Source organism: Lathamus discolor, chromosome 4 (genome assembly GCF_037157495.1).
Source record: "Lathamus discolor isolate bLatDis1 chromosome 4, bLatDis1.hap1, whole genome shotgun sequence".
In the NCBI taxonomy this organism is placed as follows: Eukaryota; Metazoa; Chordata; class Aves; order Psittaciformes; family Psittacidae; genus Lathamus; species Lathamus discolor.
In genome coordinates, this window is record NC_088887.1 from 34,875,936 (window position 1) to 34,894,289 (window position 18,354).

At 44.4% G+C, this 18,354-nt stretch overlaps 2 protein-coding genes and 1 long non-coding RNA gene across 8 annotated transcripts in view; 1 reads left to right on the top strand and 2 right to left on the bottom strand.

Annotated features, from left to right (window-relative positions):
* Positions 1 to 1,184, bottom strand: part of PRDM15 (PR/SET domain 15) — a 39,264-nt gene extending 38,080 nt beyond the window's left edge. For all 5 annotated transcript variants that reach the window (XM_065677008.1, XM_065677007.1, XM_065677005.1 and 2 more), the window contains exon 1: positions 1,091 to 1,184. The gene's annotated coding sequence lies outside the window, so the exon portion shown is untranslated. The remainder of the gene's footprint in view (positions 1 to 1,090) is intronic.
* LOC136013313 (uncharacterized) lies at positions 1,068 to 12,446 on the top strand. Its single transcript, XR_010612218.1, has 4 exons — positions 1,068 to 1,874; positions 3,562 to 3,609; positions 8,224 to 8,328; positions 8,814 to 12,446. It is a non-coding gene; the product is annotated as an uncharacterized LOC136013313 (long non-coding RNA).
* C2CD2 (C2 calcium dependent domain containing 2) overlaps positions 3,865 to 18,354 on the bottom strand; it is a 40,368-nt gene continuing 25,878 nt past the window's right edge. The window contains exons 11-14 of one of the 2 annotated variants that reach the window (XM_065677012.1): positions 18,134 to 18,247; positions 15,645 to 15,772; positions 14,205 to 14,502; positions 3,865 to 8,920 (exon numbers count right to left, since the gene is read on the bottom strand). In XM_065677012.1, coding sequence (XP_065533084.1) covers positions 8,688 to 8,920; positions 14,205 to 14,502; positions 15,645 to 15,772; positions 18,134 to 18,247 — 773 coding nt within the window. In that variant the 3' untranslated portion in view covers positions 3,865 to 8,687. Of the gene's footprint in view, positions 8,921 to 14,204; positions 14,518 to 15,644; positions 15,773 to 18,133; positions 18,248 to 18,354 lie in introns of both variants that reach the window. The other variant, XM_065677011.1, reaches the window with a different exon arrangement.

Consider the following 18,354-nt stretch of genomic DNA (forward strand, 5'->3'; position numbering starts at 1 on the left):
CAAGGGGAAATGGCTTTAAATTGAAAGAGGGTAGACTTAGATTAGATGTAAGGAAGAAATTCTTCGCAATGAGGGTGGCAAGGCACTGGAACCGGTTGCCCAGAGAAGCTGTAGCTGCCCCATCCCTTTCAAGGCTAGGCTGGACGGGGCTTTTAGCTTGGTCTAGTGCAAGGTGTGCCTGCCCATGGCAGTGGGGCTGAAACCAGATGATCTTTAAGGTCCTTTCCAACCCAAACCATCCTGTGATTCCAAAAGGCGTGCACCTACAGACCCAGAGCAGGCAAGGGCAGAGCCGCCGGTAACGGCCGGTTCCTACACCTGCCTCCTCCTCCGGCCACCCTCTTCCCTTTGGATTTCGCCCTCGCACATGGGCGCTCCCCGCTCCCGCAGCCGAAGGGAACACGGCGCTACCGGCGGCACAGGTCCCACCGGGCCGCTTCCCTCACAGGACCCACACCCTCCCCAGACCAATGGCTTTACCGGCCGAGCCCCGCCTGCGGGGACACCCCCCCGTTTCCCCCGCCCCACACAGCCCCGGCGGCTCGTCCCCCAGCCGCCGCCGGCGCCCGGCAGCGGGGCCGGAGCCTCCCGTCGTCGCGGGTGGGTGTGCGTGCATGTGTGTGCGTGCGGCGAGGGCGAAGGCGAAGGCGAGGGCGAGGCCTCGGCGCGGCCCCGCACCGACCGCGGGCACGGCCTCAGCCGCCAGGAACCCGTCGGGCGGCGGGGCCCGGCCGGGGATCCGGGAGCGGCTCCGCCGGGTTTTGCCTCGGACCCGCCTCGCCCCCCTCCTACTGCCCTCCCTCCGCGCGCCGCGGCGCGGCCGCTGTAACAAAGAACAGGCGGCATGGAGGAGGCGGCGGAGGAGGAGGCGGCGGGCTCGTAGCCGCCGCAGCCGCCCCGGGAACTCTCGCGGCCGCCCTCGCCCCGGCCCCGCACGCCCTGAGGAGCGGCGGGGCGGCGAGAGGAGGCGCGGTGGCCCGGGTGGCGCAGGCCGAGCACGGGGCGGTGATCCCGCGAGGAGGGTCCCGCGAGTGGGCCGGGAAAGGGTGTCGGGGAGGCGGCGGGCGGGAGCGCGGGGAGCCGGCGTTACCTGCCCGGGGAATGGCCAGACCCGGATCGGATCCGGACTCCGGGTTCCGATCCGCTCCGGAAACCACGCGCCACCGGAAGCCGGCGCGGCCGGCCGCAAAGCACGACGGGAAGTGTAGTCCGGTGGATGGCACCGCCGGCGCTGAGCCTGTCGCGGCGCCTCTCCCTGCTGCCCCGAGCAGCCAGCTGCCCGACCGTCACCGCAGGGTCCCCACAGCCGGCCCACACCGGTGCGGGGGTGGCAGCCCCCTCCCCTCGGCGGGGCCTGCGCTGCGTCGGAGAGCCGTGTGGCTTCGGGCTTGGCTTAGAGGGCGGGTAGCACAACCTGGGATTTGCCGTTCGGCTCCCCGGAGGAAGCAGCTCCTGAAGGAGTCTGTCTACAAGCGAGGAGGGCCCGCAGGGACACCACATCATGCACACGGCAGCCTGTCAGCTGGTTGGCCCTCAGCCCGGCCCTGAACAAGGGCCTCCGAACCCAGGCTCTGTTGAGGATCAAGAGTTCTGCGCTCTCAAGTGTGGTCAGCCTGGTGTTACCAGCGTGTTACCAGACATACTGTGCTCTATAGCGCATGCTGTAGCCACCTTTAGAATACAGCAATGTAACCAGCAATGCCTATTTTCCCGTGTAATTAGCCACCGCTGAATCCTGGTGACCAGGAAAGCGTGCCCTCCTTTCTCGAGCTGGTTTAAACCTTGAGTGCAAGTTACTGCAGCATTTGCTGCTCCCCCAGGTGCAGCCTGTGCTGTGCACCCAAGAACACTCCGGTACAGACCAGGACAAAGAGGTACTTGTGCTTTTTGTATTTCTGGTATTCAGTTGATGCCCCAGTCTCCTTTGGCAAGACGTTGCCTGCAATGGAGTCCCATCCTCCCCTAAAAGTCTTAGGCAGTGTGGTGTGACTGCCCAGCCTGCCCAGTGAGAGCACAACTGCAAAAGATGATGCAAGTAGGCAACTCTCCGGGGAATGTGCTCTCGCGGCTATGTCTTCAGCAGCTGGCTAAGACAAGGGCCTTTATTGCTTCTCACCTTACCTGCGCACGTCCCCTTCTGCACAAGGAGCCAGTGTAGAGAGTATTGTGACTCCTCTCTGAAGTGCTTGGGTAAACTGAATGCAGCCTTCCAGTTTTGAAACTGCTGCTTCTTGGCAAAATGGTGTTAAATTGAGGAGGGGGAACCATTTAGTCTTTAAAAATGGCTCATCAGAGGTTTTCAGTGAGCACAGGTAGTAAGGGGGATTTTTTTCCATGATCCAAGTGCGTGTACAGGTCATTTGCTTTTTTCAGTGACTGAAGCTAACTAGTGTTTAGTTTTGTATAGTCTGCTTCTACTTACTGTCCTTGTACATCTCAGTGCACATTGACAGTGCTGTCTTCAGCCCTCTGCCTAGGAGACAACCAGTGGACAAGGGTGGTTATCCTACTTGCAGTGCATTCACTTTGTAAGCATTAACTAATTCAGAGTATAATCCGTATGTTTCCTAGCTGAAGCAGTCTGGATTTACAATCCATGTCAGTCTGGATCCTGCAGCTCCAAAATGATTTCCCCTCCTACCCCCCATTCCCTCCCAGTATTCCTACCTTTCTGCAGAGTTAACATCGGATGTGAATTTGTGTCTGACACCAGGGTCACTGGGGTAGAGAGATAAAACCAAATGAAGATGCCTTCCATTCACTGTTCAAGAATTATGAACTGGAGGAATGAGTACAGTGCCACACTTGTGCTACATCCACCCCTGCTCGTGCTCTGATAGGTCACAGTATCATAGAATAGTTAGGGTTGGAAAGGACCTTAAGATCATCTAGTTCCAACCCCCCTGCCATGGGCAGGGACACCTCACAGTAAGCCATGTCAGCCAAGGCTCTGTCCAACCTGGCCTTGAACACTGCTAGGAATGGAGCATACACAGCTTCCTTGGGCAACCTATTCCAGTGCCTCACCACCCTCACAGTAAAGAATTTCTTCCTTATATCCAATCTAAACTTCCCCTGTTTAAGTTTTAACCTCTTAACCCTTGTCCTATCACTACAGTCCCTTTCGGTAGCATACACAAATGACATGACTCAAAAAACCTCACCCAAGATCAGAGCAGGAAGGAGAAGTAAGAAGGTTTGTTAGGAGACTATTAGGAAATTTCAGCTAAGCACCTTAAGAAGATGAAATAAACAGGCACAGAAACGTGGGCAGTAACACCCTGTAAGATAACATACAATTTCCTTGAAAAAGAAGGTGCAGCACTCTGGGAAGGGAAATAAAACCACTATGGCAGCTATTTTCATATGAATGCTCAGTTTTGGTGGGTTTTGGTTTTTTTTCCTCAGTCTGGTAGGGCTTTGTGGCAGCATTAATTCAGAACATAACTTCTTCAGTAAAATCATCACAAGAGAACCCTACTCCCAAGCTGTGTTAATTTTAGTACTGGTGTTTTCTATGCAAGATCTAGGCTCTAACACTCCTCCCCTTTTGCCCCCCAGACTCCAGATGCTTTCAGGATAATACAACGTAAAGAACAAGTGACCACAGTGAGTACCACAGTTCCTTTTTCCATTAGATTCCCACTCAGTCCACGTTTCAGGTGATTTCTCAAAGAACAAGAAAGGGCTATCTGATAATGGCCGGAGTTATCGGAAACAACCCAGCACAGCATAGGGGGAGAACTCTGCTCCTGAATAAACAGGTGAATGCAATGTATTAAGCAAGGGGTCAAATTACTGACGGGGAGTAGAAAACCATCTGTTGACGCATGGCAGACTAGGTATGTAGGACAGCACACTGCATGGAGACAATTGGCTTTTATTGTATGTACAGCAGTAGTTATTTCTTAAAAAATCCTCTTCTCAGGCTTTTAGGTGATAGAATAAATCTGTACATTACAGACTTCGTAATTGCACTGACTTCATTTTGTGTACACACATTAAAAAGGAAGAAAAAGACAACCATCACAGAAGTGACTGTAACAGTGGTGTGCTGGAAAAGAATGTTTTACCACACCTGGAATATCACAGCATAATACATTATTGGGAAATACAGAGTTATAGTATTGGAAAGACCTCAGACCCATCCTTCCCAGTTATTTTCATACCATGCCAGTACCTTGCATAGTAGCAGTTTGGATATCCTGAGTGAAATGGTATTATTCACCTTTATCACCCTTCTTATGCAATTAATCTGGAATTGTTTGTCACCAAGGCTGTGGCTTAGAAATGTACAGAAGCATATGCTGAATCTTAAACGTATGAATAAATCCACTTAGGTCCTGTCAAAGTCAGGGAGGTCAAAGTATGAGGTCAGCTCTTCCCAGTCACGATGGGAATGTCTTAGCCTGGAGCAGTGGTATACCTAATTCTGAACCAGGATAAGCACTTATCTCAAACTCCAGCTCTGCAATTCAAAAGCTGCAGTAAACCAAAATGAAAAAGCCATGCGGCTCCCGCCTTGTATAGAGCTCTTGCTCCTTTTAAAACCTAGAGCTACTAGAGCTGAAAAAGATGTTAAACCAAAAGCAAGATTCTTATTTTGCTTCCTCACAGACATTTTATAGCATTTTATGTAGTCAACTTCACTTTTTCCTGCAATACTTTGCATATCAAGAACACCAAAACTTCACAATACACAGCAGGAAGCTTTCCCTTGAAAACCACCTAGAACCATCAAGGAGATGTGGTACAGGGAAATGCTGTGAAATTTCACTCATCTTCAAAACTGGTATCATTGACAAGCAATAGAACACATCAAATACCCCAGTGCTGTAAGCCAAGTCCTCTAAAGAGCAAGACAATAACTACAGGACTGTAAGACGTGGAGCCCCAACCTCTCTCCCAAAGAAAGAGCTGAGGAAAAAGAAAATCTGACAGCATAAGAATAAACCCCACTATTTCTGCCTGAAAGTTTATGACTTGTCCATTAAGTTGAAGAAGTTTGCCAAAAGTATTTTAGTTCCTTACAAACTTTTTTCTTCCAGGGCATCCCTTCTTCTTCCTGCTGCTTAAGACTCACAAGATTCATATGCAGTTAGGACTGAAAAAACTGTAATTTCGTTCTGGATTGAACTAGATAGGAAATACTAGTGATCTAGGGATAAAGGACCCTCTCCCTCTTTGAAGTGACTTTTAAAGTGATCTCCGTCACTTTAAGAAAGTCACCTAGCTTGTACTCAAGCTTGAGATACTAGGTGGTTTTATTGCTTTAATCTATGAAAAGAAAATTAAAGGCAAAACATGTTTAGGTAAGGATGCAGGTTGTTTACATCAAGGCAAATGGAAAGCTAAAATGCCACAAAGCAAAGCAGACCACAAACACAGATTAAGAAGGTTCAGTTATGGGCAGAAAAATTCTTCAGAAATTAAAAGCAAGACTTCATCTCTTAATCCTCATAAAATAAATACTGTGCCTTCTTTGCTGTATCCTCTGCCTCTGCTGCATTCAGAAACACAAGAGTGTAAGAAAGCAAAAAGGAAGAAAGATTTCACAGGTTGCTTCCAAGCTATTGTACTGAAGTAAGTAAGTTGGAAGGCAGAAAACAGTAAGTTTTCAGTGTAGTATCATGTGGAGGTTTGTTCTGCTGTTAAATGTGTAGTTATTAAAATTATGAAGATTGCAAAACATAAAAGAGCAAAATGATTCCCTCCAGCATCCTTCACACAACCACACAGGCAACATGCAACACCTGACAGGATATGTCGCAGCGTTAACACCAGTTTACAGATACAGTCCTACCAACTCAAACCGTGTAGCACAGCTCCTGCTGGCTGTCAGAATCTAACTCACACTGACCTAAACACTAATGTATACAAGAAATGTACATACTCAGACCTCCTGATGTTCAGTGGCAACCTAATCATCTGAGAAGGGGGGGAATGGGATTCAGAATTGTGGGCCTTTGGAGTTGTCACAACTGAGCAACTCAGTCATCCCTTTGTATTTAGTACCTTAGCTTGTTTTTACAACAGGACATAAATTATTTGTAGAGAAGTAGGAAGAGGTGAGGAACACACCAGCCAGATATAGAGGTCAAACATCAAACCAAACGATGTTTATTTTCCTGAGGAGTGAAGGCAATTAGAAAACACAATTCCCTTTTTACCCCAAATGCCTTGCTTTCCTCATCTTAAGAATTCATTCTCCCTCAGTATACACAAGCCCAAACCTTCATACAGTTTGCAGTATAGAATGTTTTTGTTCCCACCATCAAGACATGCATTTAGGTGATCACCAAGACCTTGAGAAAGATAAACTGAAAAACCCACTGCTTCAGTGAGCATCTGTTCCACAGGGCAAGCTACGAGCAAACCCTGCTCTTGTATTTCTGCAAGTTATTCAGTGTTATTTCCACCCCATTCCAAAGTACACAATAAAGCTTCCATAAATTAAAATCCCAGTTCAATAATTTAAGCAGACTTCAAGTAGTGTTTTATGCTCCCTTTACACTCCCAGTTCCATACCTTTTTAGTTTAAGGGGGTGCTACCCATGGAGCTCAGTCTCACTTTGATTTCTTGCACCCAGTGAGTAGTTATTGTTTGCTTCTTCAGCAAACAAGACTGAGCATTTAAAACATGGCAGAGATTTGACCCCCACCCTGCCCTGTCACTGTCATGCAAAGAGCTCCTAGTAGAGTCAAGGGAAAAAAGTGTATGTTGAGACAACATAACGTCAGTTATTTTAATACTCATATAACGAACCACTGTAAAAGAAGTGAAGAAACTACTTTGTATTAAGTTAACAATAAACAAATGTGTTCAAGCACATTCAAGCTGGACAAACCTGTATTACTGAACTGGGATTTCTAAGCACATTACAGCTGTAGAAGACTCAATTGTAACCCATTTTCGAAGTACAGAATATTCAAATGCCTTCAAGTGTTTTTGTGATAAGCAGCATGCTCAAACATACAACTATTTGATAGTCTGGACTGCTGTACTACCACAGTGATTTTAGGAGGTTACATATAAACAGTATTTTTAACCAGTAGGCTCAGTTAAAACATTTTGGCAGTTCATTTGTCCTAATATTTTCTGGTAAAACAGAAACCAAAATCCCTCTACTTTTATATTCTTTGTAAAATATTTACCAAGGAATGCAGAGCCCATTAGAAGTTTTGAATTGTGTTTCTGTTCTTCAGTGACTATTTTTGATGAGTAATTTAAGTTGAAAGCCCAAATATCAGCCAAAGTGTTGGGTGTCTTAAGGGGAGGAAAAGGGGGAGGGGGAAAATCACTGTTGGTAAAGCAGGCACAAATCTATCATCCATTCATGTCAGCAGTTTAGATGGAATGGATGTTTTTCTTGGCTAGAGGGAACAGGCTTGGTCCTTTGTCCTCAGCAGGAATGCAGATAATGGAAAAGTACAGGTATGCACGAAAGATAGTACCTGGGAAATACTGACTGACATTTTACTCTTCTTAATAGCCCAAACAAGAACTATGCCTTTACTTTCATCAGTTTTCCCTTTTAATTTAAAGGAGCCAGCTGCAATATTTAATTAGGAACAAAAGTTAAAAAACTCACCCAACCAACCATTCAGCACATGACAACACTGGCAGATCTATAAGCTGAAAGCCAACTAAGGGAAATGTTACTATGTTTTAAAAAGCTCTCTTCGCAACTGTGTTTTCTAAGATCTCAGTAAGTGCTTGGCAAGTAAAATAAGCTGTCTAATGAAAAGCATTATAGGGTTAAATACGCTCTATTCATTAGTTATTGCTCCTAGCTCTGCATTTGATACGATGGTTAAATATACTTGTCTAACAAGTACTTGGGAGAAGGAATTAGAGCCCCTAAGATAAGTTTTTGCATCACTAATGCAGCTTCTCACACAGGGAAGAAAAGCTACAAATAAGAATCTGTAAATGTTTCCTCTGCGAGAAGACTCAAGCAGACTTAAAGTTCTGATTTTTTTTAAAGCATAACTTATGCACAGAACATTGAACAATATGCTAGTATAAGTATTTGCATAATTTATTGATTTATGGCTAATATCAAAGGCATCTCTCCACCTACATGGATCGAGCAGTTATTACAGCAGGCTACAGTTATTACAGTAGGCTATCTTAACCAGCATTTTAGTTCTGCTTCTGAAAACTTACCCGTTTCCAAATTACAATGCAAACTGGATCTGGGTCTCTCTTTTCCCTTTCAGCCTGACTAGAAAAACAAGGTGAGACTTGTGTTGCTACTATTCCAGGCTGCAGTAAGAAAACACAGTGGTATCTTCTCTCTTTACAGTGGTTCAGTCATACAGCAGGTATGGTGTTTCAGTTCTTAGCTCCCCATTAATGTAAACTAGGTGCTTACATGCAGGTCCTCCCCACGTGCACCATTCCCCATAATCCCTCATCTTCCATAACAAACCACATGATCCTCCAAAAGCTGTCATGATACAATTAGCGCTGCTTGTATTTGGAGGAGCAACTTTATGATCAGAGAGAAAAAGTCTTCTGGTAAAATAAACAAAACAAAAAAAAAGATAAACTTTCTGTTTGTTCCTGGACCACTGCATTAGTGAACATAGTTTTATGCAAGTCACCAGCCATATTTGTGTCCTCTAGTACTGCTGTGTAAACAAGTGGTCAACTGATGTGCAAGTATCCCATCAGAGAGTGTTCAGTCTTGTACGAATGGTTCTGTTGAACCACCGTTCAGTTTGCTCTTGCTTTTGTTTTTGGAAAGGAGCTTTCTGTTCAGAATACGTGAAAGCGTGCCTCCCTTCTTGCGTGCTTCCTCCGACAGTGGCTGCTGCAGGTAGACGAGATCGTTGTGTGACTGACTCATCCCAGGATCCTTCTGGTGATGTCGCCGGCGGAAAAAGAGCTTTGCGCTTTTCCTCAGAATCGAACCTGTGGAAGCAAACAGCAGAGGTGCAGGATGCTTTAGACACAACTGGCTGCTGTCCTCTTGAAGCTCAGCTTGAACTGTAACTGCAGCACGACTGGAAAAAGCCTCAGTCTTAACGTTTCCAGTTTAAGCATCACCCTGGTTACTACTCCAACAATGTTAAAAAACTAAGAGTGTGGTGAATCTAAAGCAAGAATATTCATGGTTTGTAACCTAGAGGCCATAACAGTACAAGTTCCACCTTGCAACACGTGATTTCAGATACTGGCAAACGTGAGCAATTGTCGTGCTTTCAGCCAGAGGCACCCATACATACACTACATGCTACTGAACTCTCCTTGCCCTGCTTCTGATCCAGCTCTCTCTCAGCTGAACACCACTGAGAAATTCAGACTCCATGGAAGTATGTATTTCTCCACTTTAACTTGTTCCATGCAAGTATCATGCAAACCGCATCATGACAAGACTGTGGTAGTTCTAGATATATGCATATACACACGCTTGTAAAGCTAGCAGAAACGTTCAGGAGAGAAGAGCTCACATGTATTGCTAGAGGAACACTAAAGAAAAAATGAATTTTCCTTCATTTTAGAAATGATGCTATTGAAAAGGAAGGAAAGCTACAGTGAAACATGCCTATGAGGAATCCGTGTTAGTCCTCTGACTTCAGCTTCTAAAGTCAATCCACACATCTTGTGGAAGTCTCCTTCCTTTGTTTTATTCATTTCAAATGCTTTTCTGAAAGCTGTGTTAGTGGTCAAACATACACATGCACAGCCTTTGGTGTGGGTTGTACACTGGGTTCTCACATGTCAAACAGGCATATCCAATCTTTCCAGTACAACAGAATTACAGAGTATTATAAAAAGAATTAAACAGCAGAAGTAATGTTACTCTTTGTTGTTTCAAGGATCAAATGAGGAAGAGATTAGCCCATGATCCACAACATGAAGGTGGCATTTTAATTTGAGGTGAAGGACTGTTGGTGCTGGAGAACTCTACCTGGCAGTCAACCTGTATGCAGTATGCCCATGCAAGCCAGACAGCATGTGCTCTACATGAATTAGGTAGCACTTCCTAGAGTAACAATCACAAAGTATTTGATATTTTAAAATCCTGTTAGGAACAGCAATTAACTTCAAGCAGATTAAAAATAGTATTACATCTGCTTCCAACAGGTTCAGAAATGAGCTCAAATCCCTTCTGTGGTAAATTAAGCTACTGTGTTTTGTTGTACTCCTTCTCTTGATCCCATGTCAAGCCTATTATGCAGCCAAGGCAATTGCAGCTGTCATCCCACCTCATTGCCAACACCAGCCACCAGTACTCTTCTTTTTGCAAGCTTGGGTTAGTTTTGCAGCCACCATTCTGCCAAATTCCACTGTCCCTTTCCATGTGCACATCTGATGTGTAAGGCAGCTTGGCTGCTGCTGGCAGGGACACTGCTTCAAGCTACCAGCAACACTTAGCTGGGTGTCAGTACATCAGCCCCATGTTAAAATAGCACCAGATTTGCGCAGAATTGGGCAGCGCTGCTGTCCAAGTGGCATGATCCAATCTGAATGAAGGAGGACCCAGGTAGCAAGCCAACACAGGAGCCTTCTGGCAGTCAGACTAGTATGTGAGGACAGTCATCTCCTTGGCAAAGCTTCCACACCTCATTCCTGTACCACTATCAGGTTTCCCAACTCTCAGTTCAGCTATTAATTCTTGCCACTGCACAATCTTGATTCTGCTTTTCCTCCCATTGCCAATGGATACATAAATCAACACACAGATCAATTCTTTCACGCAATAATACCATGCAATAGCTAGAATTACATATTTGTCCCCCAAAGGACTTGACGGGCTGCATGTCATTTTGCACAGTGATAGCTGCAGAATAGATATTTTCATGGCATGCAGCCAGAGGCTTCTTTGTTCATATCAGAGCAGTTACAAACATGTGCTTGGTTTTATTACTTTGTACTTCAAGGACTAAGCACTCAGCACCAGGGAGGATATTCTAATGTGTTTTGTCCTGCTGCTGCTCCGATTCTTCTAACAGGGCATGATGGGATGAAAGCGGAAAGCAACTGGAACTCGTGGATTTGAATCTTGACTGCTCTCCCATCACTCTCTGATCTTTTTGGCAAGGCAGTACCACTTCAAGCTGTTGTCAACAGCATAAAAGAAAGAGTGTTCAACCCCATGACACTGACAGTTGTTGATATGCAAAGGCTGGGGTGGATTGATGAGGCCTTGCTGCTGTATGGCTTTTGTTTTAGCAGTCAGCTGTTTGGCCCAGCAGTCCTGGCAGCTGCAGCTGAAGCTGTGCCAACAGGAGCAGGACAGAAGGCTTTATCTGCAAGCAGTTATTTAGTTCTACCCATCCAGACTGATTTCCCATACTAGGAAATAAACACAAACCAAGAATGCTGCACAAGTTGTGCTGGTGGCCTGGGACAACTCGCTGCAGCTGAAAAACTGCAGGCAGCACTTCCCTGAGAGCAACACAGGCTCAGCACAAGCAGCAGTACCCCCAGACATGAAAGCTCCCTGTGTTTTTGGAGGTGCTGAGGTCATTGCTACATGGAAGCTTGCCACATCCCTGCTGCCACCCATCAGTCTCTAGCCAGTTTGGTATGTGCTGCCTGACAGTGGCTCCAGCTGCTGTGGAGGCATGCACCAAATTACAAGCTTGGCAATGCTCGTGCTATTTGCATGCTTACTTTTTGAGTTCAACAGGATCCATATGCCAACTCTGCCCCTAACACCAGGAGACAAGCAGAGAGCATGTCAAGAGTGCTGTACAGACTGACTGGTCTTCATAGGCTTCTCTGCACTAGTTTAGGGTGTTCTGAAAATGAGGGGCTTGGATCACTTCTGAATCTCATTTTTGTTAATGAAGATTTCCTTCCACATCTACAAGGATAAAGAGCTTGCTCCTTTCCATTCCTTCCCAGCTTCCAAAAGTTTTTATCCAGGTGGTTTTGTAAATACCTGCTGAGGTCCTGGTAGCTCAATGAGTTGGGCTAGAAAAGAGACCTAGAAAACTGAAAGCAGCAGGTTTTAAAATAAGCTTTCTGCATATGCATATCCAGTTATGGGGTCACACATGGTTTGCATGATCAGATGTGGACTGATTACCAGATACTACAGGAATGGGCATGATGGAGGGAGATTGGGAACGTAGAGCACCCCCTCCAAGCCTGCCCTTCTGTCCATTCTGTGTGATCCACGTGGACAGCATGACCACCAGAAGAATGATTTATTATGACTAGTCTGCTAAGTATGGGAGCACAGGAAAGTAATTTTGGAGGGAGGAAAGAAATGGATGGGGGAAGAAGAAAACATATGCCAGACTATGTTTTGCTTCAGTTTTTACAATGAGCGAACCATTGTAAAGCTACATTTTCTAAGGAAACCAAAAAACAACAAAAATTAAAAAGCAAACCAACAAAATAACTTACTGTGTAGGTAATTAATTCTGGCTGGCATAGTAGTCCTCTTAAGTATATAAAAGGGAATGGGTAAGAAAGAGGAAGTCAGAAAAGTAAAAAATAAAATGCAAAAGTTAATAAAAAAAAGAAGAGAGAGAGAACTTTAAGACATTACACAGACACAAGGCTTTTTTACAGCAGAAGGCATTTCATTTGCTTTGTTTGAGGGTGTTTTGGGGTTTTGTTTGTTTGGGTTTGTTTTTTGTTTTGTTTCCTTAAGGGAAAGTTTTTGACAAAACAGAAACCTTGAACTATTTAAAGCTAACTGAAGACAGGGGGGTTGAAATGATTTCCTGTCTCACTCCGCAAGAGCTACTCAGCTGTGACAAAGCAGAGGTTCCAGACTTCCACAGAGGTCTGTGTGTAAAGAAAGAGATCTGAGACAGTCTTCACAAGTATTTTTTCAAGATGAGACAACTGCCTCAAATACTGCTTTGTGCTTTTAGCAGTCCTGTACTACACGGTGTAAACAGGATCTTTAGAAGCCTTATCTCTTTGCAGTGTACTGCACAGGGAACAACAAAACTGGACAACACCTCACATACAAATTTCCACTCCTTGTTCTAGAGTAACATTTTAAAGAAGAATCCAGAGTTTTCGCAACATACAGCTTCCTAAATTTCCAGGCTCCAAATCAGACAAATCCCCTCACAACTAATCTCCTACCCCCACCGCAAGCATACCAAAACTTTCCAGTGCCAATCTATGTCAAATTGACTGTTGCTGTACCATCCTGGTCTATCAGGTGGAGCAAAGAAGCTGTGAGAAGTCCAGAAAACCTCAGTGCTCTAAGGGAGAGCCTTGGCAGAGGTCCAGTGCATGCTTTAAGTGGGAGAGATTACAATAATCTAGTAATATACTGAGGTTTTGTAGTGAGCCATTTCACAGTATCTTATCTCTGGATAAGGAAAGAATAGAAAATAATAAAGAGAAAGAGGGATGGATATGGGTGAAAACCACAACAATTTCTGCAACTTCAACGTGCAGCCCCTGAGACTGGTGTGCAGCCTGTTCAGGGCACAGTGGCTCTTGTGTCAGACTTCCTAACAGACCCTGTGTTTACCACTTAGCCACAAACCAGTGCTACAGCCTCAGAGGTTAATGGATTTATAATGGAAACACAAAGGACCCTAAGACATGTTCAGACTGCAGCTATGCAGGTGTGTAATAACAACAGCAAAATTATCTGACCCCTTATTTACTTATTAAATTACCCTTTTTCAATTTTCTTTAGCAAACTAGCATTAATGAAATCAGTGAAAAGGGAGAAACGGTTCACAAGGCAGTTGAGAGAGACTGTACCTCTGGTTTAGCTCTGGTACTTCCTGAACGCACACTTTATTGAAGGCAGGGGAGTCCTGTTCTCAGAGATGTAAAGGAGAAGAAGGAATATAACAGAAAGCAACTCTGGAACCCTGCCATTTTCACCTTAGTAATGGGACTGCTAATATAGCACAAGTCCTTGTTTACAAGGATATGGTTTTCACTGAGGAACTGATCATGTGGCTGGTTATTTCTCTCCCAGATAATTGAGCTGGGCTTTGTGAGCTGCCCTTCAACTTGTAAGGTTGAACCCTTATGTTTCCTGATGGAGGGGAGTGTAAGGGAGCCTGACCTGAGTCAGAGAGCTGGAGGACTGCAGTCTCTATGGCTGCTAGGAAGACAACTTCAACCAACATCGCAATCACAAGGAGTTTAAGGACAAAAACCAGTAAGAAGAGATGAACTACTAAAGTGTTGCATGATACTGCCAGTTATGTACAGAAAGCAGTCATCCACTGAAGCAGAGGTAAGAATCACATACCTTTAGATTTTTTCATGCTCCCAGTTTCTGAAACACTTAATGAGCTCCCAGATATTTCTTCACAGGTTTGGTCTAAGAGTGTGTTGGTGTCCCACTGCTGGCTGTCATTCTCCAAATCCCAAGCCTTATGGGCACTTTGCTGTGGATCAGTTTTGGGCACTATTTCTGAAGCACCTAACGACAGCTTTTCATCGGATGTGAGTTTTGCAACACCTTCCCTCGCAGTGGGTGGATCTACTTGTTTGGAGGAGCTGTCCATGGCTGCAGCATAGTCCATCATCAGTGCAGCTTCACTGTCCTGAGATAAGGAGGTCTGCTCAGTGAAAACAAGAGACAACACTGACACAAGCCACTCTGCTGGAAAAAACCCACAAGCCTCCCTGCAAAAACTCCTTTATTTTCTTTACAGTTTTACACGTATTGCTCAGGGCTGTCAGAAAGGCACTGGAAGCTTTCCTAGCCCCACTAAAGGGGAGGAGCATTTAGCCAATTTTTAATCATGTTGTTAAAGTAAAATGACTGAGAAAAACCACAATTAAGTATATGTCTCCCACCTAAGCTCAGCCTCACTGCAAATAATGGGACTCTTTCCTACATGTGTTGCTGTAATGAAGTATCAGCATTCATAGACAATCTTTGGGTCCTTAAAATAACCGCATCTTCATCTTGAAGAAGGACTTGTGTCACCTGTATCAGCTAAACACAAATCCATGCAGTCCCACTGCCTCCATCTCCCAAGCAGATACACCTGGCACTGTGGCAGCTGATGCTCAGTTCTCCCTCTCATCACAGCACAGTGATGATGAAGAGAACCATGCTCACTGACTTGTCTTTCACATAGAACTCTTTAGTGGTCCTGTGCATAACAGCAAGACTTGACAGCAAATGTGCATACAGCAGCTGTAAAAGGGAAAGGAACACAGCCAGGCACCAAGCATCAGATGGGAGACTGAGGCTGTGGATGAAGAAAGTCTGGAGGAATGCTATGTAACATGTGTGAGTCTTTTTTTGCCCTCCCTCTAGAACAGAGTCCAGAGGACTTGGAGGTTTTTCAGAGAGTTTTAACAACTTTGAAAGAAACAGAAAATATCGTTCATACTTTTTCTGTGCCTCTCCCCTCCATGGGCAAAACACAGAGAAGGACCATCTCTGGTCTCACCTAAGCTGGTTTTCCCAAATCCCTGATCATCCCACTCCCATCCAAGGTTACCGTGCATTTTCAGTCAGGCTGTCAAATCTAACAATCAAACCCCAAAACACCCTCTGCAACAAACCCACCCTGATTTGGCTTAATTTGAAACAGCTACTGAAACAAACTGGCACACAGACCTAGATCCTGCAGTGACTGCTGAATGGGAGACAGCAGAAAACACATTAACATCGCACTCAGAGGACTTTATGGTAGTAAGCATTAAACAGAAGTGTAGTTTTTTGCTCTACCTTGGACACCCCTGATATGATAATGGTGCTTTTCTTTCTAGGAGACTTCAGTTTCTGCTTTGCAGACTCACTTAACTGCCGAATGGCTGCTTCTGCAACAGGATCGGTGCCATTCAGTACCAGCAGCTCTGAAATGAAAGCATTATTTCAGAGGGAAGAAAGAAAAACAGGAAAAAAAACAGCAAAAAGAGGCAGAGCCTGTTCTTGACATGAAATTCAAATAAATTAGCAGAAATGTTTTAAACACTAAGCATACGAAAACACCTTCCAATTCACTACCCAGCTATTGAGTCTTGTCTTTCTGTTACCCATTCTTTTGAGTAAAGGTAACTAAGCTGCACTTACAAACCCGTGCACATGGGAGGAAGCACAGACAGACAAACTATCCAGTTATTTCAGTGCATTGCTATACTGCAGTGACTGTAATCCAGAAGCAGTGGGTAGTGCATCAGGTATGACAGTCATGAAAAGCCATAGTTCTAACACAGTACAAAGCTGCCCTGTATTACTACTTCTTCAGGTAGCTGGTTTGCTCTTTTTCCAGACCTCCTTGCCTCCAGCATTTCCAGATTTGCTTGGCAATATGGTAGGATGAGGAAGGCAAAATGGCAGTCACTCTGCTCTTTATCAGCTGCCTCCAAAGCCTACGAACTGCACCCCCTTTTCCCCTCCAAACACTGCACAGGAACACAAAACTGTCTGTAAAATGCTCTTTAATGCCAAGCACAAGTTTATTTTTAAGCATGGCTATTTCTGACATCCGGTATGCAAGTACTCTGGGCACAGCAAAAAACATACGCTCGTCAAATTCATCAAGCTTGGGAATAAACAAGGCTAAGAAAATTAACAAGACAAAAATCCCCATATTTAATTGTCTGAGGGGGGCTTTTCTGTAAGAGTTTTAACAACAAAAGAATACAGGCAGGAAGAGCACCAGTGTTAATTAAACTCAGCAGTGTCTTTTGTCACTGTGACATTAATGCAATGAAAGACGAGGCCTCAGTAATTATGCTGCATCAAGTATCTCAGATACTTTTGGAACTCAAGAGTATGTGCGCACGAGGGGTATACGTGCCCATGCATGTCTGCACACTCACTATAAACCTATACTTCACCATCGCCATAACCACTGCAAATTCTTATTGCTGTCATCACTTAGAACTATGGCACGGCCACAGCACCTTTTCTACGGTCCTTGTTGCTATTTTGGCATGATATTTGTAATAACTACTGCCTGAGTTATTGCCATACCAAAAGCTCCTTTGTATTTCTTTAATCTGGGTTAAAGCTTTATTCTAATGAGTAATTCCTCCCGCTGTATTGTATAAATGTTCCACAGAAATTCCCCCTATATTCCCATAAAACCTCTGTCCATATCAATGTGCTCTAAATTGTCTTCAGGTGAGTTTTACAGTAAGTGCTTTCTATCTTTAATATCATAAACAGTTACAAGAGTTAGCAGTCTAGAGCTATCTTAACATTTCCTAAATTGCCTTAGTAATACCACAGTGCTTCATGGTATCAGAGTACTTCTTAGTCTAGAGGTAGGGAAAGACTCAAGTGCTATTATAGTTTTTCACAGCTATTGGATCATACTGTCCCCCAGATTTATGTCTTTTGGTCAATCTATTTCTCTCTCTCAGAAAGCCGCCTGACTGTGCCAGGAGCAGTCTAGATCATCTCCAGACTGTCCTGTCTCCACTCAAATCTGTACAAAGAAAACTGAATTCCACACCATGTGCCATTTGCAGCTAGACTGAGTCACATCTTTCATTACTGCTGCCTACAGGGCTACAGAAAGATCGAATGGTGACCATACACAGGACTGAAAAATATCCTGAGGATTCAGAGTTGCAACTGAAAAAGGTAACATGCCCCAGAGTCAAAATTAGGTTTAATACAGTCAAAGTGATCTATAATTAAAGTTATTACCAATGCCACCTGACACATAGAAGGCACTTCAACTGTATGCCACATGACTTAGGAAGGTGAACAAACAGGCACAGCCAGATTGTGTATTTGCATTAGTACAAAAAAAAAGCCCAGTGGCAGGGCTAGGAAGAGAATTCAGTCTTCCTTACATCAGTCCAGCCTCATGCTGTCTCCAGGCAGAGGGGACATCACAGTGGCCTTAGAGGCAAGTGTCACAAGGGTTTAATTTTGTGCAGTGTTTCCCATGCCTTTATAAAGAAGGACTCTTCATTCAAAAGGGAAGAGACACCCTGGCTTTTCTTTAGTCACCTCCCCTCTCCAAACCATAGCCCATTGTTACATATACAAAATAAGTAATTTTAATCACCAATTCAAGCCAGACTTTTACTGCAAGACTGCTATATCCCTCACCACTGTACTTGCTAACACAAACATCTCAGTGCCTGTTGAAAGGCAGCAGCCGTGTGGGTTTGCTGTTATTTTAAAAGGATTACATTAATCCCATGTGCAGCATGGACAGACATATTCTTATGAGCAGCTCTGAACATTTCTATTACCTGTATCTGAAGATGATAAAGTTTTGCTGACTGGAGCACCATGAGGATGGATAGCTTGAATAGAGAAATCCTTTTCTATCACTTTGACTTTAACTGGAGTTTTCACAGGAGAATCTGAGGACAAAGTTTTGGGATTATTTAAGCTACTCAAGACATTTATTATGAAATTAATAAAAATCTATGATACCAGTGTTAAAGCCTGTTTAAATCATAAATGTTTG